At 40.6% G+C, this 26,476-nt stretch overlaps 1 protein-coding gene across 2 annotated transcripts in view; it reads right to left on the bottom strand.

Annotated features, from left to right (window-relative positions):
- Positions 1–489: 489 nt before the first annotated feature.
- Positions 490–26,476, bottom strand: part of CREB1 (cAMP responsive element binding protein 1) — a 34,234-nt gene continuing 8,247 nt past the window's right edge. Inside the window, exons 2-8 of one of the 2 annotated variants that reach the window (XM_084208936.1) lie at positions 15,662–15,783; positions 12,192–12,338; positions 11,633–11,733; positions 8,709–8,851; positions 7,108–7,290; positions 5,524–5,678; positions 490–2,646 (exon numbers count right to left, since the gene is read on the bottom strand). In XM_084208936.1, coding sequence (XP_084065062.1) covers positions 2,506–2,646; positions 5,524–5,678; positions 7,108–7,290; positions 8,709–8,851; positions 11,633–11,733; positions 12,192–12,338; positions 15,662–15,775 — 984 coding nt within the window. In that variant the 5' untranslated portion in view covers positions 15,776–15,783 and the 3' untranslated portion in view covers positions 490–2,505. The remainder of the gene's footprint in view (positions 2,647–5,523; positions 5,679–7,107; positions 7,291–8,708; positions 8,852–11,632; positions 11,734–12,191; positions 12,339–15,661; positions 15,784–26,476) is intronic. The other variant, XM_084208937.1, reaches the window with a different exon arrangement.

Genomic DNA, 26,476 nt, shown 5'->3' with positions numbered 1-26,476 from the left:
ACCACACACAGACAAACAGGTAACGCAGTTCTCCTCTCGCTGCCACACAAGTTTGCACAAACTGTGTATTAGGAGAACCCCACCTGGGCACTCTTTTAGGCTCCCATGCCCGTTCAGCCCCCAGGCTTTGTGCCCAGTGATTATCTGCAAGCTCTGGACAGTGTTCATTACCCACGAGACACAGCTCTCAGAGCAAAACCTCACATTTTTTTGCAAACAGATGTTCTACAAAAGAAACAGCCTTAATGTGGGTATATACAGCCCACCATGAGCTTCATGCTTTACAAAAATGACTCCTGTATTAACAACATTTCTATTTCAGTACTCGTTCTGGAAAATGTAACCGTTTTACTTATTTGTATTCGCTGATTTAAAGAATCAGATAGTTTTTATAAAAGCACTGCTGAGAACTTAGGGTCTTCTTTAAATTTGCACTGCTAAACTAATAGATTCATCTCCCATTAAATAAAAACACAGAAATCAACTCTCTGGCAGACAAAAATAGACCATTTATAAACACCCACACAACTTTTGAAAGTGAATTATTTCATATTTCATATTTCTGATACTCATGTTCTTTTCTTGAAATACAAGAGTAATTTGAAATTCCTGATAACTCTAGATGTAACAATGATGCTGTAAGTTTAACCCTGCTCCTTTTAAATTAAGTCTCTTGGAAACTGAATGCCCCTCAAATGAGAAATATAGAACTTTTAATACTGCTTAGGTGTTTGAGACTCAACTGCCCAGAGTCTTCCAAGTATTTTCCTTATAACATCACACTGATTGTACAACCTTTCAGAAGCCTGTGTGTGAAATTTATCTTAAAAAGATATAGAGTGAATGGGAAAAAATATCAGCTAATACTCTGCTAGGCAAGGTCTTGGTACAGACCAGAGCCTCATCCATACGTTTCTCTACATAAAAGTTTGACCAGAAGCCCAAAGTAAACTTACTCCATTAAATGACCCGAGTTAACACAGTGAGAGTCTGGCTTCAGAGGGCCAGTACACAAACCGCACATGATTCTTCTGGACACATTCTTTTGACAACTTCTTGATGCTCTTTTTGAGCATGATTCTTTTGAAGTCCTGATGCTTAATACAGAGTTTTTTTAAAATATGAAGTACCTTTTTTAACACCATAAATCTGGGAAAGACCACAGTTCCTCAGTGCACAGAAAAAAACCTGATCTTGCAAACATCTGAGGCACGTAAGTAATTTTAGTTGCAGGAATAGATTATTCAGTAAATCTGACCCTTTCCATGAGAAAATATCCCAAATAAATTAAGAGTCTAGCTAATTTGGCCAGGTTCAAATAATCAGTATTTTCCCTTTCAAAGCAGGAGTTGGAATATTTGTGTTTGAAGTCCCCTTTAATATTTGAGGTTGTCCTAGTAGTTGTTACACTGAATTTATGTATAGAAAGCAGCCTCAAAGTCAAAAAAAGAGTTTAGCAAGCCAGGCTGATATTTCTATTGAGTACAATAATTTCCATTGCATAAGACAGTGGTAGGGAAATAAAAACAACCTCATTGCTTGAGAGGACTTGGGACACAGACCATACTGTCTTCAGGGAGTACTTAAGTGGAGTTGGCTATGCTTCAACTGCTTAGTTGTTCTGCATACAAATAGGTAGTGCTTTAATGTGTTACCCCTGTTTACTATGTGACTGTTTACAGAACATCACAATTGCATCTTTTTTTAAAATTTTCTTTCCCATCCAAATATAATTTCCCAACCTATATCCTATGAAGTTGGCGTCTGTTTCCTGTGCATTCAGAATGCTGAACACACTTGCACACATAAACTATGAGAATCAACAACTGAGCAGTGAAGCTCATTTCAATGCATTTGTTTCTCAAGTATGGAGAAGGTTTTACTAGTCCAGGAGGGCTTAATACAATTGCAGATCAACCCCCCTCCTGGGCTAGTTTGAAGAAGGTCTGTTATCTCCACACCCAGAATGTGGCTGTGAAGCACCCTTGGTCTGGCGTGCTGCTCAGCCGTGCATTGGCACAGCTCAGCACGAACGTGTGAAACCAGTGTGGCAACCATTGCTTCTTCATTGCACCATGCATGCTCCACCTCTGTGCCCACCGCTCTCTGGACCAAGAGGCTGGGGTGGCTCTGTCTCTAAGGCAATGGAAAGAGCTCAGCACAAATCCTTGACATCTTTACAAAAGGACCCTCCCCATAGTAACTTCCCAAGTGACCACTGCTACTCCTTGAAGAGGATCGGGAGACGAGAGAGAAGCCTGTTCTTCTTCTTCACGCTGAGACTGATGATGAAATTCATCTTGTAAGGGGAGAAGTGGAGGCAAGTACTTGAACATTCACAGTTTGATGCAAAGCACAGATGAAGTATATTCTGTAGTTGCTTCAGGCAGTTTTGCGCATAGAAAAAAAGAAATGTTTAGAAAATAAAAAGTTTACTTTGTCTTTCTGGGTATAACCAGAACCAGTCTCTATCCCACCTGGACAAGTGAAAATGAGAATCCAAAATTAATCTGATTTGTGGCAGTAAAGGTCCTTAAGTGCTTTCAACTCCTCAATCAGTGTCTTGTTTTGGTTTTCAAGCACAGCCACTCGATTTTCTAGACATTTCACATACTCCTTTTTCTTCCTGCGACATTCACGTGCTGCCTCTCTGCAAAGCAAAAAAGGCCATCAAATCCAGAACAATCATTTGCAGACATGGGCTACCTAACTGCTTTCAGGTAAACCTTCACTGGTACTGCCATTTTCAGAATATGGAGGTATTGCTAAGAAATGCAAGTGAGGAAAAACCACTGAGTTCATAGCAACTGCTCCTCACAAATCACACACACTCAAGATCCACATATCATTTCAACATACATATCCCAGTAACACAGCACCAGTAAAATTATTACTATTACTACTGGGAGCAAAGGATCCTAATCAGGGATAAAATTTTGCTTGCAGGATTCATATTGGAGCCTTTAGGCTAAGTAAAATGCTGCCGCAATAATTTGACTTTATTATCACCTAATATTCTTTTTACAGTCTTTAACTTTTCCCTTTGAGCAGTCCAACAAGATGGATCAACTGGTGTAAAAAAGTGCTGTATTTAGAGCATTCATGTATTTGCTCTTGAGCAATGCTTTCATTTTAATAATGATGTCTGCATCACTGCAATTATACTATTAATGACACTAATAAAAATTAAAAAAAAAAAACAACAAAAACCATATCATTCTTTAGTTCCTGTCAGCTATGCCAAAAATAGACCTCAAGACAGTCAAACTTCTAAGTCTTGCTTGTAAAGAGTGAGCTGCCTGTAGGTAACTTGGTAACATACCAAGAACACCAGTGAAAAATACCAGAAGGTATTAATGTGCTGCTGAGCATCCTGAAGCAGGAACACCAAGGCAGGAACTACCCTGCACAGCAATATAATGGCACCAACGTGCAAAGCAAGCACAAGGCTCAATGCCATGGGCAGATGGGAGCCCAGGCAGAGGGCTCTCCTCCTGCAGTGCCAGTTGTCCAAGCAGCACTCTGCAGACACAGGGAAATAAACACTTATTTGGCCTGAGCCTTCAGGTGCAAAGCAGAACAGCTTCAAAAATAAGAATCTGTGTGCCCCTTCATTGCAAACACTGCACAGACTGGTGAGACAGTCAGTGTTCTGGGAAATGAGAGGACAAATCAGAACCCAGTTCCTCTCCTTATTAGATAAATAGTAGCTGTAAAAACAGAATGCATTCCATTTCAGACCTAACTGATAAGAAGCCTCTAAAGTAATTTCTGAAATTCAGCTCCACAAATGAGACAGGATGAAGAAAACATAGCCTGTAAGCCCTGAAACGACCCAGTCATCCATTTCTCACTCCCATATATACAATTTCACATGCCTGCGGTGCTTCAGTAAGCCATGTGTAACATTTAAAATTTAAGTAATTTTGGGCTGTTAGCAAAAGATTAAGTACTAGGGGATCAGGAAGTGCCTCCCAGTGCAAACTACTAACAAGTCTTCTTGGGTGACGTTTTCTTTCTGTGATTTTTTTCGCCCTTTAGGCTGTGTATATTAAGCCACCTCAAGTCTGTGTGTGCTAGTCTGTGTGCTTGTTTATTATGAACAGCCAGAGTTTTACTGAATTACAACAGAGCTTTAAAAATGTAAAATTTATACAGAAAATTTGCACAATAATATCTATGAATATTTACACTATAATCCTCCAGTAAGTTCCACCTTACCATCTGCCACTCTATCCTTTTTCCCCACTTTGCTATGGAGCTTAGATTTGCAAATACCCATTAAGCAGACAGGCTAAAAGCACCACATGCAACATGATACTGTTGCAAAAGCTGTCAATTTAACTCAAGAGGGGTAATTCCCCATTGTTTTTCTTGGCTTTCACAAACACAAAAGCTTTCTTTTACAGGAGTAAGACTGATGACTAAATGAGGGTATTCTGTGATTCTAATTAAAATTTTTTCTAATGCAGAGCCTGAAAGAGAGATATCCACTATTCACTGGTATGAGAAAACTATATAAAAAGAGAGATGGGTGACATTCTGCACAAAAACCTTTTAAAAAGTGACCTCTGCTGTTCAGCATTATTTATTTCATTAAAACTTGTATAAGCACTGGGTCTGCTCAAGTAAGTTTCCATTATGTTCATAGCACAGCAACGTACAGAAGATAAATGAACCTGCACATCAGTTTTTTCAGACTGACAGATGAAGTTAACAAGGTTTTCAGGGGGCTTCCCCTGCTCAGAAGGGCAGGAAGAATTGGGTTCTCAGTGTCACAGTGGAACACACAGGCCCGTGGGTAAGAGTTTAAGCTTGGTGTGATGGGCCAGTTCAGGCCGACCCCTTCCCACTCCCACAGCAACAGACTTCAGGAGCATCCTGCTCAACTTCTTCCTACAGCTCCCTTCCTTTGCTGCTTCTACCCACTCCCACCTATAAGCTTAGTTGTTCCTCCTCACACACTGGATCCTACAGGATGAAGTCTTTACCTCTCTTTTAGCCCCACTACTAGCTCCACAGGACCTCAATCAAAAGGAATAGCTGCGCATTTAGCCTTTGCTTGAGCCTTTCAGCCCCGGAGGAGAAAACCCAAGGCAGCTAAAAGAACAAGTGAGACAATCAAGAGAGTACTCACAAGGAGCACACCTGGGCCAGCAGCAAGGCTAAGGGAGAGAATACAGCAAAGTAAACCATGTGAATGTAGTAACTCAAAAAAAGCAACTCATCTTGGTGTTTGTAAGAATGTATCTGCAGTCATACAAGTATCTCACCAATTACTTTTCTTCTTATTGCAACAACCAAATTCACACACCCCACAGAACGAGTCTGACACTTTACTGCCTGTTTCACAGTCGCAACACGCAGCATTAGTAGATGCGCATTTCTGCTTTGCATTTTTAAATAAAGGCAAATTCTCCGTAAAGCAATTCATAGCACGGCCAAGAAAGATGAGCACTCTTAGCACTCGACAGTCTGGGCCTGTGCAGAGCTGCCTGGGCAATAGCAGTGCCGTGAAAGTACGTGCCTGTTCTTCATCAGACGCACTTCCCTCTTGCGCGCAGCCTCCTCTGCCGGCTGGGTGGGCAGCGCTGGCGAGGACGCCATGACCACTCCCGGTGCGATGGTGCTGGTCGGGGCCGTGCGGATCTGGTAGGTCTGCACGTCTCCTGAGGCAGCTGCAGGGACACACGGACACGCGACATCAGTCTGGTGACAGCGCTGTTACACGTGCCCACTCATCCCTCTAACCCGTCCTCTCCCTGACACAGTCACCCCTGCGCCCCAGCCATCTCTCTAAGCGTGCAGCCTGGGCCACAGCTCAGGAGGGACAGCCTTCATCTGGGTCACCACTGCCACCCCAGGCTCCGTTTATTCATATATGCAAGGTTTTGGGCATTCCTGCTGAAGAAGTCTTCCCTTGTGCTTGGTAACTTGATTTGTCTTGCAGTATAGCTGTGCTTCTCTCTCCCTCATTATATTTCTTTGTACTGCTCTGTTTTTTGGGCAATTCTAGCATTTCTAGAGAAGGATGGGGTCACTATTTCTAGCTATGCTCCAAATGTCTGTCTGGAAAAGGAGGAATTGCACATGTAAGTAACAGAGGAAAAAAAGGTGTAAAAATGTAGCATTTACTCCCACAAGAGATGGACAGTGCACTCACTCTGTTGCTTCTCTAGAATGAGCGTGGTCTTGGCTTTCTTTTACTTTATCAATTTTAATCTTAGGAGTGTGTTAATTTTGCCTGAGCTCATAAAAAAACGCAATACCATCTAAAGAAATCATATGACCTTAAGAACACAAAAACCCAAAGATCAGTGCAACAACAGTACTCTTTTCTGCTATGCATTTTTACTGATGCTTGGTAAACTCTTCACTGGATAACTTTCAAATCAACTACTTCACAGTCGTAGAAGCAGGGGTACATTTCTGTTATTTTCAATAAAAATTTGGTAACACTCCTGAATTTTTAATAAACCAAAGTATGTATTTTGATACAGTAGGTCCCCACAACTTACTCTAAGCAAAAGTAGCTCTGCTAAGTTGAAGGCTAGACCAAACGATCACTTAAGGCACTCTCCTAAATTGTTCTATGATTCCAAGACTCACTGATTGAGTCACTCACTTAGTGACTACTTACAAAAGTCACAGTAGGAAGCAATTATGATTTGCAATTGAAAAAAAAAGGAAAAATTACTAATAAATTAAAGCGCCTCTTCAGAAAGAATCAAACATCCTTCTCTCCTGTCCTTAATGCTTGCTTGAAATTTCCTATTGTTGCACATATGGGAGAACTCAGAATTCTAAAGTGGTATTAGTTTTTGTAGAACATATTAAAAAACTGTGTGGACAAAATGCACGAAATACAGCATGGAAAAGCAAAAATAAATATACTAAACCTCAAATATCCACAGTTTTACCAATCTAAAAGGAAAGGCTCCAAAAAATATGACAAACGGCTTTGTCCAGAATTTCAGTAATTTTACGGACTTATCTGTGCCAAAGCTGTTAATTCTGTTTCCTGACACATTTGAAGGAGTCAGGCTGGCAACTTATATCTGCACAGAGAAAATGTTACACAGAATGAGTGGCTGTGAAGTTTCTCACCTTGTACAACAACTTGGTTGCTGGGTACAAGTATCTGCTGTCCGTCTGTGGTCTGTGCATACTGTAAAATGGTGGTGCCAGGTTGGGTTGCGGCTGCATTGGTCATCGTCAACGTCTGGAGACCTTGTACTCCATCTGTGCCATTGTTAGACAACTGGATTGCTCCTCCTTGGGTGATGGCAACTGCAGACAAAAAAGTCAACCCAGCATTTAAAACACTAATTCACTCATTAACTTACAGTATTAAACCTAGGTATGGAAGAATAGTGATCAAAGCTAAATCCTTTGAACCCTTACACACCCCCAAATCAGACACATGGCTTCAATGTACATGAAAGAAATCATCCGTTGAAAGATAAGTTTTCAAATGTTTGTGAGGGCCAAAACCCACAGCTAAAATACAAATTAGTTTCTCTAATAAAACAGAATTACATGGAAGAGCTACAATCCACCCCCAGGGAATAGTTTTTAATTTGTTAAGATTTTCTTCTTGGTTGGTTTAGGTATTTTTCTCAGTGCTTAGTTTTTCTTCTCATCTGAAATTCCTCTCATATTTTGTGCTTTATGCCCTTCAGTCTCATCTGCTGCTAGGGCTATCCAACTTGCATTTCACTTTCTTTTTAATTTGGCTTTTTTTTTTCCTTTTGATTGTGTCCCCCCTTCTCTACAACTTCCTCAGACCCTTACTAGCTGTTTTATCATTCATAAAGGTACAGCTTGGTTCAGGCAGTCTTAACTTTGCTGGTTTTTTCCTTTCTTTCCCTCAATCCTTTCATACAGGTATACTGGGACATTACCCCTTTTGAGTAATAGAATTCCACTGTATTCCTATATACAGACACACCAAAACCTCAAGTGTCTGCACACACAGTTATTGTACAGTTATAACAGGAATCAGAATTAACCACATCCATTTCAATAAAATTAAGCAGGGTACAAAGCAAAGGGGTTAAGGAGTAAACAGAGATACAAAATTTTAAAGAGATTTTATGAGACAGTTGTAAACAAGTAGTTCTTTCTCCCTTTTGTATATGCTGTGTTCATCTCCTACTCTACGGTTCGTGTGAGACAGCACATGTCTTATCTTCAAGGCCATATCCTCAATCATTCTTCAAGTCAAAACACTGTATCTATAAAATCTCACACAGAAACATATACTTATGACATATATTAAGGTTGTCAATGACCTTATTTTTTCAAAACTTTCTAAAACTGTAATTGCAGATCGTAATGTTTTTTCTAATGATGAGGTTACAGATTTGTGAACAAGTGTTAATGATCTGCCAAGAAAAAAAAGAAACTTCTGAATTTCCCCATCTAGTTCCTGAAGTGAAGAAGTTTATAATAGCATTATGGTTAGTTCCTGTTTTGCCTCAGGATGCATGAGCTGCACCAAGTGGCAAGCAGTCCCAGAATGTTAATCAAGCCTTTCAAACACTTACAATAGAAATGTGTTCAAAAGGCCTGGTTAACAGTCAAAATAAAGTGATCTTTTTTTCACCTCCTGCTTTGTCCTAGTCCAAACAGCAGTTACAGAAATAATAGCTCTTCATCTTCTCATCCCCACTTACTAGCACCACTGAGAAATTCAGACTACATACTGTACTGCCCACTGCTGGTTTGGTAAATGGGAGTTGGCACCGTAACAGTGGCGATGGCAGGTGCTGCTGTTTCCTCTTCAGACTTTTCTTCTTCGATCCTTGGCACTCCTGGGGCGTCTGAGGACAAGTCATTCAAAATTTTTCTGGCAAAGACAGTGTGTTGTAGAGATTTAATAAAAATTGGGGGAGAAAAATAGTCTGATACACAATGTTGGGGAAAACTGTGAAGTGCAGCAAGCCAGCAAGGAAAATATGAGTGGAGAATGAAAACCACACACTATCTTCAAGCTCTCATTGGAGAGGATTGTTCAAAATGCCAAGCACTGATGGGCAGGGGAGCCAGCACAGAACAGCTGTGCTTGCAAAAACCCATGATACAGATATTGCAACCTTTCCTTTTTCTTCAGAGCATGTTTCTGTCATACATTTTAATTTGTTTTCTGCTTTCAGCTATATAAATATTTGGGAAAAAAAGTCAGAACCTGTTTCTTCACTTACATTGGGGGAACTGCTCCATTTCAAAGACTATAAACACCTCAGCCAGAGAGCTGAGTACCAAGGGAGTTAGCAGGAATGCTTGCAGAGAGCCAGCAGTTCATAATTTAACACCTGCCTGGGAGACAATACCCAGTGTTTGAGAACAGTCTCACAGTTATGTTCACAGGTGCCCTGCCTGAGAAAGTTCATGGGTAAAGGAAAGAACAGATTGGATAATTAGCTCATGGAAATAATGAAACAAAGTCAAAGCTTTTAAAACATCACTGCTACAGGTCCCACTGAACATGACTGCAGACTGACCACAGCAGTCATTGCAATTTGCATCACTGAGATCAAACACTGTCCTTCCTCAGAGGACTCTTAAGCCCTTTTCACTGCTGGTATATTCTATTAGGTCACTGCAAAATGCAGTAAATGTCCTTAGGTAAAGGGCAATATTTTTTGTAATTCTCCTCCTACGTTTTCCAGTGGACTGGCAAAGGAACTCAGTGGCAAAGCAAACACAGCTGTAGGCCCCAAGTTCCAAGACACCACTGCTCTCTTAGACAAGCCTCCTAAGGCTGTGGGGGCCAGAACATCTCTATGAAGCTATCTGGGGAGGGCAGTCATTCTGCTCAGCAGCCTGACGAACAGAGCTTTGCTGTTGCTGTTCTGATTTTGTGTGCATGCAAGAAACCCCAGCACTGGACAACACTGAATGAAGAACCACTTGGACAAATAAAAAATTCCCATCCAAAGAGTTTGCAATCTCGGTGTTAGATCAGAAAATAGTGAATGAAACAGATGAAAAAATATGGAGAGAGCTGGGATGATGAACAACAAAATCCAAGGAGATTAAAAAAACCACTTTGTAACCTCATGTCATTATTACATTGTGGTTAAAACCTACCTTTGCCATCATAAAAATGGATTTAAGGTAAAGGATAAGGTGGCAGCTTTACAAATACTGGAGCTATGAACTGATGGAATACATGCTGTACTTGAGCGGCAGAATCACAGAGGAGTTTTTGTGGAAGAGGTATAGCTTTCAATTCTGTGAGCATACCTGCACCTGTCTTGTTTTGGGGCCACTTACAGCAGGTTGAGTAATGCCAGCTGGGAAGTCTCTAAACACAGCAGTGGTCTGGCTCAGCCTTCCTGCCCTAGCCAACACCAGCTTGGAGTCTGAGCTGCATATACAAGTTTACAGCCAACAAATGTTGCTGTGTCACCACGATCTGGTTTGAAGACAGGCTGTGTTGTGGCCCCAGTGCATGCAGAAGAGTCCGTCTCAATGAGAAGTCGGCATGCACAAGCACCCTCTTCTCAGTTTTGCTGCTTGTTTACTTGGCTCTGTTTTCTCACCATATACAGCCACTCTTCCATATATAGCAAAATCAAGAGTCTTGCTGCAGAAGCAGACTGAAGGGGATCTGTGGCAGCCTTGAAGTTAACACTGCTCCTCACAAATAAAAATATTTTTCCAGATCTATTATGGCTAGGGATCTTCAGCAATGATTTTCACTATCTTTGGCAGAACAGCCTTGAAGGCTGCTGGACAAGGCAGACAATAATCTCCCAAGTGTTAAAAAAGTACCATGGTCGAGATATGCTCAGGCCCACAGCCCAGCTTCTATTTCCAAGGCTATGCTCATAAAGAAAAAAGGTGCATCTGAGTTTTCTAAAGCAGCAGGAACTCACAGGTCACTTAAAACCTACTGAACCCCAGAGCTGTTCCTTAATGCTATTCAGCGTATTTTAAGAATGGAAGTGGGATTTAGTACAGACACAAAAAGCTGTACAAAGGCTTAATTAATAAAGTAACATGACACACCACGTGAAGGAGAACCTCAGCTGGTCTTGCCAGAGGTATCTGCCATGAGAAAGAGACACTAGATACCTTTCACTATATTCTACTCATATACTGGCTTAAATTTTAACACAAACTATTTTGCTCAAGCAGAAATTCTGAGCTATGGAACATCACAGCTTCCTTAAGTCTCATGGGAGAAAGGAATTAAGCTTGATTGCTGCTAGCATTTCAGCAATAATGAAAACCAGTAGAGTTAATTTTCTGCAGACTACAGATTACACAGAAGTCCCTTCTTGCAAAGCTTCGGTGTATTTTGTATATTAAGTATTCATTAAAGCTATTTCTAAGGCATCTATAACAATGATACCTCAATTTTCTGAAATGCGGAAATTAGCATATTCTCAGTTCACTTCTGTCTTAATTGAGAGTAACTGCTGAGGTTTCTTCCTTCTCCTGCTTATCTCTTTGCATCCTATTCCACAGATATATTCCATATTCCAATTGCAAGACATCATAGAAGAGAGATTTCAGTTACATGGTAAATCTAAAAACAATAACAATACAATCCCACTGTTTGTATCTCCATGTCAACACACCCATCCATGAAGAAATGCTTCTGCTTTAACCTCCATACCTGTAGGAGGGTCGTCTGGACAGAATTTCTCTTCGTTTCTGTGAGTCTGTGACACTGTCTACTGATTCCTGTGAATCTTCACTTTCTGCTATAGTGGAGATCTGTAAATAAGAACAGCAATCAAATTTAACAAGACACTTTCGATGCCTTAATTTTTAGGAAATGTTGACATCCTGTGAAAAATATCACAATGCAAATGCTCTGTCTAGACGATGAACAGAAAGTAACTGCTCAGTAATAGATCCACAAAGAATGACCACAGTCAGTGATCTACCCATCAGAATGTTCTTTACAATTGAAATACTCCAATAAGAAAACCTAAACATTAATATCATACGGTTTTTGCCTTCCATGATGTTTTGTCCTTATCCATTGCAAGGAACAAAGATTTTTTTTTTAGTAAAATTTAGGGAGAGAATAAGTAAATGAAATTAAGTAGCAGAAATATTTGCAAACAAAGAATATAATAGTGAAAAAACACCAATTTATAAATAATGAGGTAGATATGTTAAAGAGAGACTGCCTTTTATGGGGGAAATTGCCAGGAAAATGTCAGTACCTGAACTGTCTGGACCTGTGGAGACTGAATAACTGATGGCTGGGCAGCCTGAATTACTCCATGCACTTGAACCGTCTGCCCATTGGGCAGCTGAACTAAGGTCACCGTGGGTGCAGAAGATGTTGCATGAGCTGCTGGCATAGATACCTGCAAAGAAGAGACAGTGAGCATGAATTAGGTTATTGCAAAATCTCCTTAGTTCAGTATTTGTTTTGGTGAAAGAACTACGTCTCTTCTAGAACCCAGTCAGATGACCCAAATGTTTCAGCATAATATAAAACCCCCTGAACTGCCTGAGCCCAACACCTGACCTACTTCACAAAATAATCTAATGCAGAATTTCTGCAGGCTCAAACATAATTTGTAAAATCACTGACAAAAAGAAGAAAAACACAACTGCCTCTATTTTGAGGTAACCTGATACAAATACATCATTACCTTTCACTTGCTTCACTTGGACACTGCTCAGACTCGGGTGTACTCCTACAGACACTGCTGAGTCAGAGGCAGAAACATATGGGAGTGGAGCTATTTTTGTTCTCACTCAGGAAAATGCAAAGAATTTCCCAGATGTAAGAACTTAACATTTTTAGGGAATCATACCTTTCACTTTCTACAGATTAAGCCATATGAGTAGCTGGCAAAGTGCATGTAAATGAAGAAAACTGACCATGTGTTCAGACAGAAAAACCCCATGAGTTTGCAGTGGAAATAAGTATTTTGCAGGCAGTCACTGTGATTATTGTGCAACAGGTCAACACAAACTCTACTTTCAAGAGTTATTTCTACGTTTTAAACATGACTGTTTCTCCAGCACAGACCTGCAGGCACAGCAGCCATGCCAACACGGATACACTGATGAGCTCAGCATGGCAATAGTGGCTCGGGCTCTGGGGACAGCAGGAGCCACACACAGCTGTTCATGCCACACGGGGCAGTCTCACCCTGGCAGGCCACAGGACCTACTCTGGTAGCTGAGTGCCATGCACCAAGGCTGCTCCACGGCTGGGCCCATGCCCAGCACATCCAGAACTTCCAGCTGTCTGCTGACAGGATGCCTGGGTTAGGGGCTGGGGGCTCCTGAAAGGCTGCAGCACACCCTGCTCCAGTGAGCGTCCCTCCCACATGCCATGGCCCCAGGGAAGGACTGCAGGCAAGCCTGAGCTGCTCTGGCAGACCACAGCCAGGTCACAGCTCACTGACTCGCCAGCTTTCTACTAGTCACCCAAGTGTGGAAAACCTAACAATGCTCCAGGGTTCAAGAGCATTTAAAAAAATTGGATCCACATCGCTGCAGCGCAAGAAAGGGCTGCACTGCTGTCCTGCCTCATCTCAAAGGGCTGCTATGCACAGGATGCAGAAGGAAATCCTCTGCTGTCCCACTGAACACATGATTCTCAAAAAGCTGCAATAGCTCATCTCTGAATTTTCATAAACATCCACCACTTACAATGAAATCTTGTTTAACAACAAAATTAAAGGGAATTACATGCAGACCTCTCTCCTCCACAGCTGTCTCTCCCTAATCCACCAATTTGCATTTGCTTTTACCTTCCTTTTTCAGGAAAGCAGATGCAGCATTACATGGTGCTACTTAACTTGCATCTGAGAGAAACTGGGCTGAGATTAACATGAGAGCCCTTTCCTCTGACAAATTATATTCCTTTGCCAAGTGACCTTTCTTAATAATGCATGTCTGACTAAACAGTCCTTGGCAATGACAGCAAAGCTGATCAACTGGAGGCCACTGTGGTTGGATTAAGCCCACAGCAGAGTGTAACTTCCACACATGTCTCTGACTCATACCTTGTGGAACTGGGACGAGTTTCCTTTTGCCTCTGAAAGCTACCCTGAACTCACTAAAAAATCAGCAATTGAACTAAGCTTGCAAGATGAGTGACCTTACAAGTGATAATGGAAGAATTAAATTGATATAATTAGTTATTTAGATTTGGCTAAGCCTCTGAGGGCACTCCCTAATGCCAAACACTGCCACTTCACTTATTAAAAATATCATAGTAACATAACTCTGATGTGAACAACACAAGGAATTATGTTTCGACTGTTTTATCACCTCCACAAACTCTGCACAGGCTGGGGAAAAACCAGATAATATAGTGAATGACGACATGATGGTTCATGTGGATTTTAACCATACTTGTATAGCATTTTCTTACTTGGAAAAGTCTCATTCAAGTACTGGGGTAATTATATCAAAGTAAAGTGCATGCTACCCACTACATACTTGTAAGTTCAGCTCCCTGGAGGTTAGTATGTTAGCACATAAATGTAAAATATTCTTGATTCTCTGGACTAAACCTTAAAGCACATCAAGTGAGCAGCAGTTAACTGGTTTTGCAGGAGAAATAAACTACTTCCACTCAGTTCACATTGAAGTGTTATTCACACCACCTACATCCTGTGCCTAAGTTAGACAGTGAGAAAACTGCCCAAAGAGGCAAGCTGGTGCAGGGCAGCTGGTGGCTTGTAAATTCACACTACAGCTTCACCCAACAAAATCACCCTGTGCATTTAAACAGCTCCAATCCCTGCAGTATCACTTGAATGGAAATGTACCAACTACAGAGGGCAGGACCTGCTTGGAAGTCTCTGGACTACCAAAAGGTGCAATGACTTTAAAAAGACACAAATCATTTATAGAAACTAAGTGATTTAATACTTATGCCACTTAAGAGACACTCAATTCCATAAACTATGAGATCAAAATCACCTGTTTGGTCTTTGCAGACTACAATTAATTATCAAATTAAATGGTTACAGAAGAGAGCCAAACATATTCTGTAGCCATTCATACAATGGGGTTGCTTCTGCCAACCATCAGTGTATTCAAAAATGATATCCAATCCCAAAATCAGAGATAGCGCTGGGATGGTGTTTCTTGTCTCTCCAAAATAATTTGGGGACAACAAATTATCTACTTCTGTCTCTCTCACTTGCCAACAATTCTGTGCAACTCTGGAGATAACAGGGTAACACGAGCTGTCAAGTGCCAGATTGTTCCACTTGATTGTAATGCTCATAATATTAATCCCATCTGACAAAATTTTTTATTTGCTGCATTATTTATCTACATATTAGGTTTGCTTTCTTCAGAATTAAACTGACTACTACAGACAAGCTTTTAACAGAAAACACAACAGCAAGACAGTAGATTACATGTATTGAAATGAATACCTTTCAGTGGTATGGTTGTGGTAAAGAATGCTAGAAATATTTTTATTCATTACTATGTTAACATTACACAACTTACACATATATAGTTCTCCAGAACTAACACAGCCTACTACTCTACTGCTTTAAAAATGTGAAGACAAACATTAAAAGAACTATACATCACATGTGTTTCAGAATGGTATCAATAGAATCTTCTCTCAGCCCCGTGAGCAGACATTATCCCTCTTAAAAATATTAACCATAAGTAAAACTATTACACCGTATGATTTTTATACCTGGGCTAACGTTGCAATCTGTGGTTGTGCCTGTACTGTCATCTGTTGGGTTTCTGCCTCTGTACCGGCTGCATCTCCACTCTGCTGGTTCTCTGCTCCAGATTCCATGGTCATTTAGTTACCTACAATCACAATATTTGTCGTAAGTCTGGGTTGGTATGCAAGTCCATTACTCTTGGTGAATCTGGCAGTAATCACTGCAGCTGCATTCCCATTACTACATACTGTTTTAATTTGCTTATTAAATGTTGCCAAATTATTAGTATTCAGGCAAATTCTTTTCATGCCAGGTGTTTGCCTCAGGTTGATTTTTCTGTGTGTAATGTTTCTGAAAAACAAGTCCAGTCTCCTCCAACAATGAAAACAGGAAAAAATGCATTTTGCTCATCCTAAAAAAACCGAGCAATTGCACTCTGATGACCTAGTACCTCTGCAATTTGGAATAAAGACCTGTCAGTACGTCAGGAAGGGCACTCCCCCAGTGCCAAGGTGACAACATGTCCTGTTACAGCCCTCCCTCTCCCCCCAGCTGCAGTCTGCAGATATCCAACAGCAATTGTTCCTGTGCTGGGCGCTCAGTTCTCAGTTGTCTTTGCCTGAACTAAATAAGCAACACCTCCATGCAAGTTCTTTCCATCACCTCACTGCGTATGGCTTTACGTCACAGCAACTTAGCCTCTTCCAGCCAGGGATTTTACAGCCAGTGTACAAAATGATGGAAGCCATTTCTACTTGAACCTTGCTGCTAATGTTTTTATACTTAGAGGTACACATTAGTTTGCCGTGACCTAAGTTCTTTATTATGTACAGCTCCTAATACACTTATATTTCTAGACACTAACTGAGCAAACCTAGATCACCAGAACATACAACTCTATAAAAAGAGGTTGCATAACTTCCAAACCCATGCACGTAGGCAGAGTGCAATGCCTGTTAAAATTCTGCACTGATCTGAGAAAATCACTTTTCAGTTCTTAAGTACTGATATGAAATACTTGATATTAAAAAGAACTTCAAAATGCAAGGAAATTATACAGCAATGCTACTGTATTATACAGATCTCTAAATACCAAATATTAAGAGTAGGTATTACCTCCACAGCCACAACACTTATTCTGTGTACCACCCTGTGCTGCCCAATCTATTCTGGCCTCTGGCTACCCCAGGGCAGCAGACCTCTCTTCAGAACTGATCCAAAACAACAATTAGAGCATTTCTGCTTTGGGAAGGGACCTGGAGGCAGAGGATGCTCAGAGCAGAAGAAAGGTAGAAAGAAGCAAAAAATGCCCCTCTCCTTCCATGGCCCTCTGAGGAAAAGACTTAGAAGCATCAAGACAGGTGGTGGTACCATGTCCACACTCCAGACATTTCATTTTAAACACCAAGTCAGGGAAGCTTCAATTTCAATGCAAACTATACCTCAGTGTTACAAGAAAGAGAATACCTTTTATACTGCCTAAAATAGCAGAGTCACACTTCAACCCTGAATATGAAATGTCTTACAGTAAGCAACTGTTCATCAAGAAAGATAAAACAGCTTTTCCCAGTAGTAACTGCATCCTACATTGAAAGAAACCAAGTCAGTGTATATAAATCAAAACCTGTATATTTACTATTGAAAGTGACCTTTAAATGAGCTTGTGTGTATGTCAATACTGAAATGTAAAGTATCAAATATTTACTTCTAACATCAGTAAAGAAGGAAAATAATTAAACCTGATTTTCCTTGAAAATTAACAATAAAAGAAAATATAGAATTTTTTTAAAAAGCAAATTAAGCTATTCTAAGCAGTGGAATTTTGTTATGTCTCCCTCTCTAGCCAAGATTTCTGTACTACAAACCAAGTCTTTCCCATGTTGCACTTCATATTTCAAAAAGCACACAAGAAAACCCACGCACTATTAGTATCTGCAACATATTTTACCAAACAGCATTTAAAGACTTAATTACAACAGTTACATGGCTTTCTATCCCAGCTTTAACACACAAGTCACATTTTAACACTTAGTCCTCCATGCTATATCCCCATTTTTCTTTTGAGTATTCTGTATTTTGAAAACTACAAACCAGACTACCATAGGTTTCCCTTTAATTTTTAACATTATTTTTAATATTTCTCCAAGGTAAGCAAATCAACAACTTTTTCCCAATTCCATGCATGTATCATGTCGACTCCAGTCAAAAGACTACCTCATTGGAACCATTTCAGAAGCAGATCTTTCACATCAGCAACATCTCCCAGCCAAGTCTCTCCAAAGAACTTTTGAACACAACTCTCCAGCTACAAATCCAAGTATATTGCAAAACTAATAATGCTTTTGTTTGCTGATAGAAATTGTGACTCCAGCATGGAGTGAATTGGGATTAGAAATGGATGCAATGTGCAAGTATCAGGTATTTAACGATGTTCACAGAGGTAAACGTGTTGCCAAATTCCTGCTGATAAATGCAATGTTTTCCTAGGAAGAATTTCCAATCCGCTCATACACTATTCAGCAAAGGTCCCCTGTCTCTACAAGCTCGGCTTCCACACTTGCATCATCTTTTGCATATGTAATCGGCAAAAGGATTAACTGTTTGAGATACTCCTTCTTCTACAACACCAACATTTCAGAAATCAAATTCTTACCATGAATTACAAACACCTAAAAGGAACTTCCTCATTTGGTAATGTAAGAACCAAGCAATGCAGGAAGCTGGCTGCAAGATTTACATATTGACACATGCAGTTGAAGTGAGTTTCCAATGACCCACAGTTTTCTGACAAGCTCTCAGTCTCATGCTATTTACAGGTTCTAAGGACTCTGGTTCAATTTGGCTTGTACTTAGACATCACAGTATTTGAATTCTAACAGCTTTACTACTACCTTTTACAGTAATTTGTGTGGAAAAAAGAGGAATCAGATTTTTGAGCATCAAGGCATCATATTCCAGAGACACTGGCCACTACATTGTTCAGCGTTTGGGTATGATCCAGACTGCCAAGATGAACAGGACCATGCACACAGAACATAAACACTTACTAAGTTGTGTGTATGGGTAAGGCCATGACAGCTGAAATGAAGGTTGTCCATTCCTACTCTTGCACTTTCCAGTGAAAATATGCTTGGTTTGAAACCTTAACCTCCCAACAACCACAAATGAACGCCAATCTGTACATCTCCTTTCTACGCTTTCAAGCTCCTCGTCCAGACAAGCTTTGCTGACACGTAACCCAGCATCTTTCTGTTCTTGCGGGTGCCACCCCCTCCTTTATTCCTCCTGCCCTGTTCACAGTGGCCCACCCAGCTCCCTGGCACTGATTTCCCTGGCAGGCACCACACCAGAACTTCTCAAATGAAGACAGGGATCTGAAAAGTGTCCTAGTGGGGAACAAGTCTCCAGGGCATGGATGGACAGCATATGGGAGCCAAGGGAGCACACTTCTCATTTTTCCTTGCTTCCAGGATACTTTCCAACTTGTCAGGAGAGGACACCCACATGCACATACTTTGAGAAAAGATTAGTTACTTCAGTATTGAACCAAGTATTCTAAATGAAACTAACTGAAAATAATAGCTATTAACAACCAGGTTCGAAAAACAGAGACTGCTTGCCTAAAACATCCTGGGTATGAACTCTGAACACCAGAAAGCTGAGGAGACTACCTGGTTAGAGATGGTTCAACTCATGGCTTTTGTAGTGCACAGCTTTCTTCACTAGTTCAAAAGTGGCAGCAGTATTATATTTGCTAATGCTTTTCCCTAATAACTTACTAATGATCTCAAACTCTGGAAGCAAAGAGCCAAACAGTGAAACATTCAGCTGAAGATGGGGATTTATTTTAGCTAAATCAAGACTGGGAGGAGGAGTTCAGCAGAGGATAACTAACTGTCCTGGCTGAATTTACACCATGACCAAAGAAGACAGATTCTACTAAAAACAAATGATGCAAATGATATAGTTCAGAATGCAACTGAACTACACACACTGCAGAAAAATCCAAACAAACCTGTCTCCTTCGTTGCATAAGGCTGGAAGGGGCACTTAGCTAGGGACTGCTGCAGAGAGATCACTTCAGATTTCTCCTTGATGTGCATTTATGACAAGAAAAGCTAGAGAGTTGGCTTAATAATAGGAATCAACAATAATAAGAAACAGGGTAATCTTGAACTACTGTATTTGTGTAGCTGGACACTTCACATCCCCCTGATTACAGTGGAGAGACTGGGAGCCTGTATTAAAAATGGGTTCTGTGGAATTTGGGTATTCAGAGAAAGTAAGTATTTAGGGCAATGAAAACCTGTTTTATGAAGAGACTAGATGGATTTTTATTATTTATCCCAGAAAGGAGAAAAATGTTTCAAAATCATCTAGAAAATATATTTAAACTATTAACAGGGTAAGTAAACTAGAAACATGCACTGTCTGATTAGAAAAACAGCAAAGCTTAGAGATGTCAAATTTTAAAGTATAAAAATGAAAAAATAACAAAATACATTAAAAATTATGAAAATTGACACTTCATGTACTGCATAAATGGAGCAATGACGCTACTGATAAGAAATTTATTAGGACTTACACATGGGTTAGACAGGCACTTGGGTAAAAAGAATAATCAAGAATGTGTTGAATTAGTACTTTTTTTCATGCCAAAAAAGTGCTGAACCAAAAGGAAGATAAAAACCTAATGAGTCAGGATTTAAATTGATTTCTAATCTTTAAAAATTCAAATAAATGCTTTTATGAGTGGGGAAGATTATATCCCATGAAATTTTTGCAGGTTCAAGTAGTCTTTTGAGGTACCTACTGATCCTCACTGTCGTGAAGATGCTGAACAAGGTGCTACAGGTAATGCTAACTCCTGTAATCCCAGTTAATTAAAGTGACCATCAATGCTGTGCATTCAGAGCACCAGCTGTTAGTTACCTCCCCTCCCACCTGCCTAGAGTCAGGATAAAATATAATTGTCTTCCAACAGCTCTTATCTCATCTTCTTCACTCTTTAGTATCCTTCCCTTGGGATGTCTGGTCTGTCTGCTCTGTTTTGCTTCCCCGCTTGTTTTTCTATCTCCCGTCTGATTTACCCCCCTGAATTTTAGCACACCTCCTAAAGATCAGGCTCTGCTCCTTGGTTTCCCCTTGCTCACACAAGCCATGGAGCTTTCCTGCCCTGAAGACAGGCTTCTTTTCATCTCCCAAGGCAGACTGGAGAAAAGAAAGGTGGAGATACTTTCCCAAATACCATGAAATCCAAGAACCAAACCACACTCTGGCTATTAGAGCAGATAAAACTTCCCATCCACTTTCATAAGCAAAAGTCCTTAATATCCCAAAGCTTTCTATGTTTTTCAGTGGACAGCTGGCACAGTAAAACAGGGAACCTTTCCTTGCAAGCCTTTTTCTCTCTTCATCAGCAATTGGTGGCAATTCACTGTCAGAGGCTCAAGCTTACACAGACAGTTACTGCCCAGCTGACATTACTGCACCTCCAGGAAACACTTGGAGGCACTATCCCACCTGCTGCCCAGCAAGCACAGCTTCACCAAGGGACATGATGTGAGGAGTCCTGCTCTGACTTCTACATTTATTTTATTGAAGTATACACACAGATTTTGAAAAAAAAAACAAGTCTCCAGAAACAGTGCAGAGCAGAGACCCAACAGACTCATGCCCATTCTGAGCCAGACTTGTACCACACCCTCTCATCTGCTCACGCCTTCAGAGGTCACTCTACTGCCACATGAGGCTCCTGATCCAGGGCAATATCCAGTCACCCAGCTGCTCATGGCAGTGAAGGACCAGAGCAGCTGAGGGAAGGGAAATTGAGGCAATGCCTGTTTCTCAAGCCCTGTATTCACAGCAGGTGTGCCACTACAATTGTTCAGGAAGCAGGCACAGCTCCAGTATCCAAAGTTCAGGAATTTGACTCATTCCGTATTTAATGCACGTGGTTTTATAAAGCCACAGATCCAGCATGAAAGCACTGAGATCATCAAACACCACTCTGGTACACAACTGTTTTCATGATTCCAGCATAAGCACTGAGAACACTGACCTGCAATCTGCAAACATTTCCACTATCACCTGGCAGAGCAGCACCCCTTTTAGCCACAGCTCAACAGCCACTTCATGAACTCCATTCAGTGGCTGCCAGACTGAAAATGTTCAGAGAAAAATAACTTCATTTACAGCTAACACACAGGACTTCAAATAACCAGTAATAAATGCTTAACAGGACAAGACAGTCCCATAACTATCTCTCTTTGTCACTAATGACAAAGTGGGTTGGCACAAGAATTGCAATTTATACCACATCTTTGTCATCCCAAGCTGGCACTGCCACTGCTCCTGGGTATTTGCTCCCTGTGTCCTCTGCCTTGGGTGAGCAGGCTGTGTGTCACACTGTGAACACAACCTACATTTGCTGCATCATCTGAAATCCACCTTTCAGCACTCCAGAATGGGTTCTCCACAAAGCCATTTATTTGATGATCACACCATGTAGCTTCTGGGTCAGGGAAGCCCAGAGGTTGGGAAAACCAGGTGGAAGAGCAAATAAAAGAATAGCTGCAACAACCAATGCCACTAAAAATGCCAAAAATGGAGAAGAGTCTTCAGATTGTGTTGTGCAAATAATCTGCAATAAAGCAATCTGCCAGGCAAACTGAGCAATAAAAAGCTGGAAAAATTATTCTTGTCACTGAAGTTAAAATATTTAATCTTGAACATACATGAAAAAATTTAATCTCACTGTAAAAATATCTCACACAAAGCAGAATCATTCCATCAACATAATGTGATATCTGTAGTTCCACCCTGCCTCCATCAATGTGACACTGAGAGCAGCGTCTAAAAACTCTCTGCTGACTGAATACAGCCTGTAACAGCCACTGCAAGAGATGGGAACAAGGTAGTATTTTCATACAGGACACAGGAGAAATGCAACCAGGACCCTTAATTAAATTTAACCAACTTTTCTGGATCATGACTTTCAACAAAATTTTAGTAACACTTCTACAGTCAGTGAAAATTTCTCACACCAGATTTAAATATATGAGTGATCAAAGTATTGGGAATTATTTGTGTTGCACACTCAATCGCTGTTTTAGTAAAGAAAATGCCATGGCAGATTTTTAAACAAGGGCAGAAGCCCAAAAATGTAATCTCACAGCTGCAGTGTAAGCACCCAAACCAGCAATCTCCTCTAGATTTTGCTCTCTGTTGGCATAGCTCAAGCAAGCTGACATTTACCAGGCAGATGGTGAATCAGTAGGCACAAGTAAGGTGTATGAGTTAAAGTTGCTTGAACCCTCTCCACTGCTGTATCCTCCTGATTTGACTCCATACTCCTGGCATTGCACTAGTATCTAGAATTTCTGCCTTCAAGCTTTTTAAAAGGAAAAAAGGCTCTGACAGCTATTAACTGCAATTAGTTTCTTGTACTACAAATTGCACTAATAAATGCAAAAGCTTCCAGCAAGTATTTGGTACACACATTTTAATTCAAGTTTAACCTATACTGCCTTTTTTTGTTCAATATAACTAACTAATTAACTAAATACACAAACAAACCAGCCACCCCTTTTTACTAACCTTATCTAATAGCAGGGATAGGTCTTATGTGAGCACATGAGCAGAGCCCAGTAAAGCAGCCAAGGGGAGACACCAGAGCAAGCATTTCCTAAGACATTAACAGTGAAAAGCAAACAAATGACTCCACTGTCTTATTCCCTCCCCTTTCCAAAATGCCCCCAAAATACTGCCAGACTTCACTCAGACAAAACAAAATGCCAAAACAAATCCCAGAAAGGTTACCAAGTCATTAGGTAACATTATTATTGAAAACATAATCCATAAATATGTTCTATTTATAAATGCTCTGTGCTCCTATTGAAGGCACTTAGGGTATTAAAATACTAATTCACATGCTTTAAGTCTGCGGTCCTCAACATGCAGAGCAGAATTGTGGTAATTATTTCTAAACATCTTTATTAGTGCAGTAAAAACAACCAAAACCCACCAGAAAAGATCTGCAAAGTTAATTTTAGAGAAGCAAGACATTTTCAAGAATGTTCTGACCAACATACCCAATCTATTCACAGAGACTTCTGAGAACTGTGCCCATTTTGTCATTCTTAACACATTCATTGCCAATATCATATTTATGTATTTCAGTCACTCAACTGACTGCACTTTACTACAGCTTACCATCTGTTCTCTGACATTATTTTTAGGGCATAAAACTCACCTAATTTTCAATCTATGCAGATATCTTGCAATTTTTACCAACTGTAAAAGCTGCTTTTTTTTTTCTCACAAAAATTGCCAAATGAAATTGCTAAAATACATGCCTCTTTTCTCCCTGGGACTGCTGAAAGTACTGTGGCTCACCTCCTCAAACGTAGCTGCTGGTTACTTAATAAAATCCATCACAACATTGTATCTGAACGGTATCATTTGGAGGCAGGCATCTTTAATGCAATTTAAAATACAGGCACCAAATGATTTTTCATCATGCTGTTGGGGAGCTAAGGCTCCTGCTGAATACACCACAACTCCAGGAAGAGGCTCTGCAATTGGTACAGGCCAAGCAAGTCAATAATCAGCACAGCCACTTGTGATGAGCTTTAATTTCTGGCCCTAATCAAATTCACATTTTACCTTTGACCGCAACAGCTGTGGGTAGAGAAGTGAGTGATCCATGATTCCATGGAATTTGAAGCTGACCTCAGCCCAGATGGGGCAGGTACCTGAAGACAGCCACTTTTCCAATTTGCTCTTCTCACTGCAGTGTTGAACTGTGACAGCACATCAGTCTGATGGCAATGCTAAAAGGGTGACAGGATTACATCTGTACCATGACAAGTGAGGGAGTTCCACTCAGCCCAGGGTGAAAGCTTGCTGGATGGAAACAGCACCCATCTAAGAGCCTGTTAATGCAGCCTGACCCCAGGCAAGGGGAGTACAGAGATGGGTACAATAGCACCTGCTCTGCTGAGGAGGCCCTGTGCCCGAGCTGGAACATGCTGCTCTCAGCATGGGCTGCTAGCCTGGGCTCAGCGCCACACCGGAGCAGCTCTACGAGCCCTCGGAAGGAGGCAGGCTGTACCTGCAGGGAGAATTCAGAAACAGTTCTCTCCTACCACCCGTCTATCTAGATATTACAAATAAATAATTTACCCTGCTGTACTGGTCAACCAGCAGAACATTTCAAGCCACTTCCTTTCACCTCAAACACTGACACGTGGAGGTATTCCAGCAGAAGAGCAGAAGGCAGCCCAGTGACAGAAAGGAGAGACAATTCTGCGAGCGGTCAGAGACCCTCTCCTTTCCCACTGACAGGGAGAAAAGAGGACTGTCACTACAGTAGTTAAAGGAGTGTTCAGAGCAGAAAATGATGCCAGGCTAGCAAGGCTAAGATCCATCTAAAAGAAGGTGCATGTGTTCCTTTCTTCCACTGGGTAGAGCTTCAGAACTTGAGATTTCCACCTGACCTGCCAGAGTCATTCAGATGAATATTATATTTGTTCTCCTCCATATGCACTTCTATGTTTTATGGTCTTTTACTGCCTTACCATTCATTCTGGCAGAGTAAGAATCACCTAAAGGCTGCATGACATATTTTGACAACCTTTTGACATGTTGTAAGGATCTTTGTCCACTTGCCAAGCAACCTTTAAACATTCCAGGTCTGAGGCACCCGCTGGAAGAACTGTTGCAATTCCAAGCCTGGGGCAGCCTGAAACTCTTTAGGGAGAGCCTCTAAACATTTTTATCAAATAAAGGGTTATCTCTGAGGTGAGAGAGCTACTGAAACTTGTTCTCAGCCAACAACTACAGGAGCGATGACTGCTCAGCAGAGTCACTCTCCTACAGTGAAGAAGAATTGAGACGTTGTTAGGACAAGGATGTTTAATATATGCCTGCCTCCTGCACAGGCTGCACTCTACAGATGTGCTAGGGAAATCCACGGGATCAGTCACTGGGTCTGTGACAAATGCTTATGTGAACAAAGCTAAAGCTACTTTGAATCTATACAGATGACCCAGCTGTCTTTTGGTGCTCCGAGCAGATCAGGAACAACTTATAGAAAGATACAAATAAAAACCAGAGCATTCCACAGGCCTACACCCGTGGTTAACCTGAGTGCTCCAAGCCCAAGGGTCAAAAATACAATATGTAGTAATCTCAGACCTGTAACAGAAAAAGGAATCACATCCATATAGGTGTTTCCTTAATTCTATTAATTTAAATTACATACCAGGTATGATTTAATGGAATAATGTGATAGAGCCAGAGAACCATATAAATATGTTTATTATTACCTGAAATCTTTCTATTCCAAAGAAATGTTTTCAGAATCTCTATTAATTTTACAGTGTGAAAATATTAATAGACACATGTAATTTATCAGAATAGAGCACTGTAAGACTGGACCGAAGGTTCTTAAGAGATTACACTGATTAAAAATCTCTTAAGAGATTACACTGATTAAATATGACACTCTAAAGTAATATGAATGTAAATTTATATTCTGAAGCCGAATCTTCTGGGAAGTCCCAGATATTCAGGGGACTTTCCCATGAATAAAGTTTTCCACCCCATAATGAAGGAGAGCAACTGTCAGTATTTAAAGATTTTTTATGGTCTCAAATGTTAAATTAGTTACCTGAATTTTATCATCCATTTGCAATAATATAATAATGATAATAACAATAAGCCTGAGGTTTAAACAGCATAGCAAAATACTGTACACTGAAAAGGGTCAGATACTGGAATCCCAAAGTGACACATATCACACTCCTTTTCACATCATTCTTCTGTTGCAGAGA

The sequence above is a fragment of the Fringilla coelebs genome, assembly GCF_963513975.1.
Source record: "Fringilla coelebs genome assembly, chromosome: 7".
Lineage (NCBI taxonomy): Eukaryota > Metazoa > Chordata > Aves > Passeriformes > Fringillidae > Fringilla > Fringilla coelebs.
This window is presented reverse-complemented; position numbering and strand designations above follow the sequence as displayed.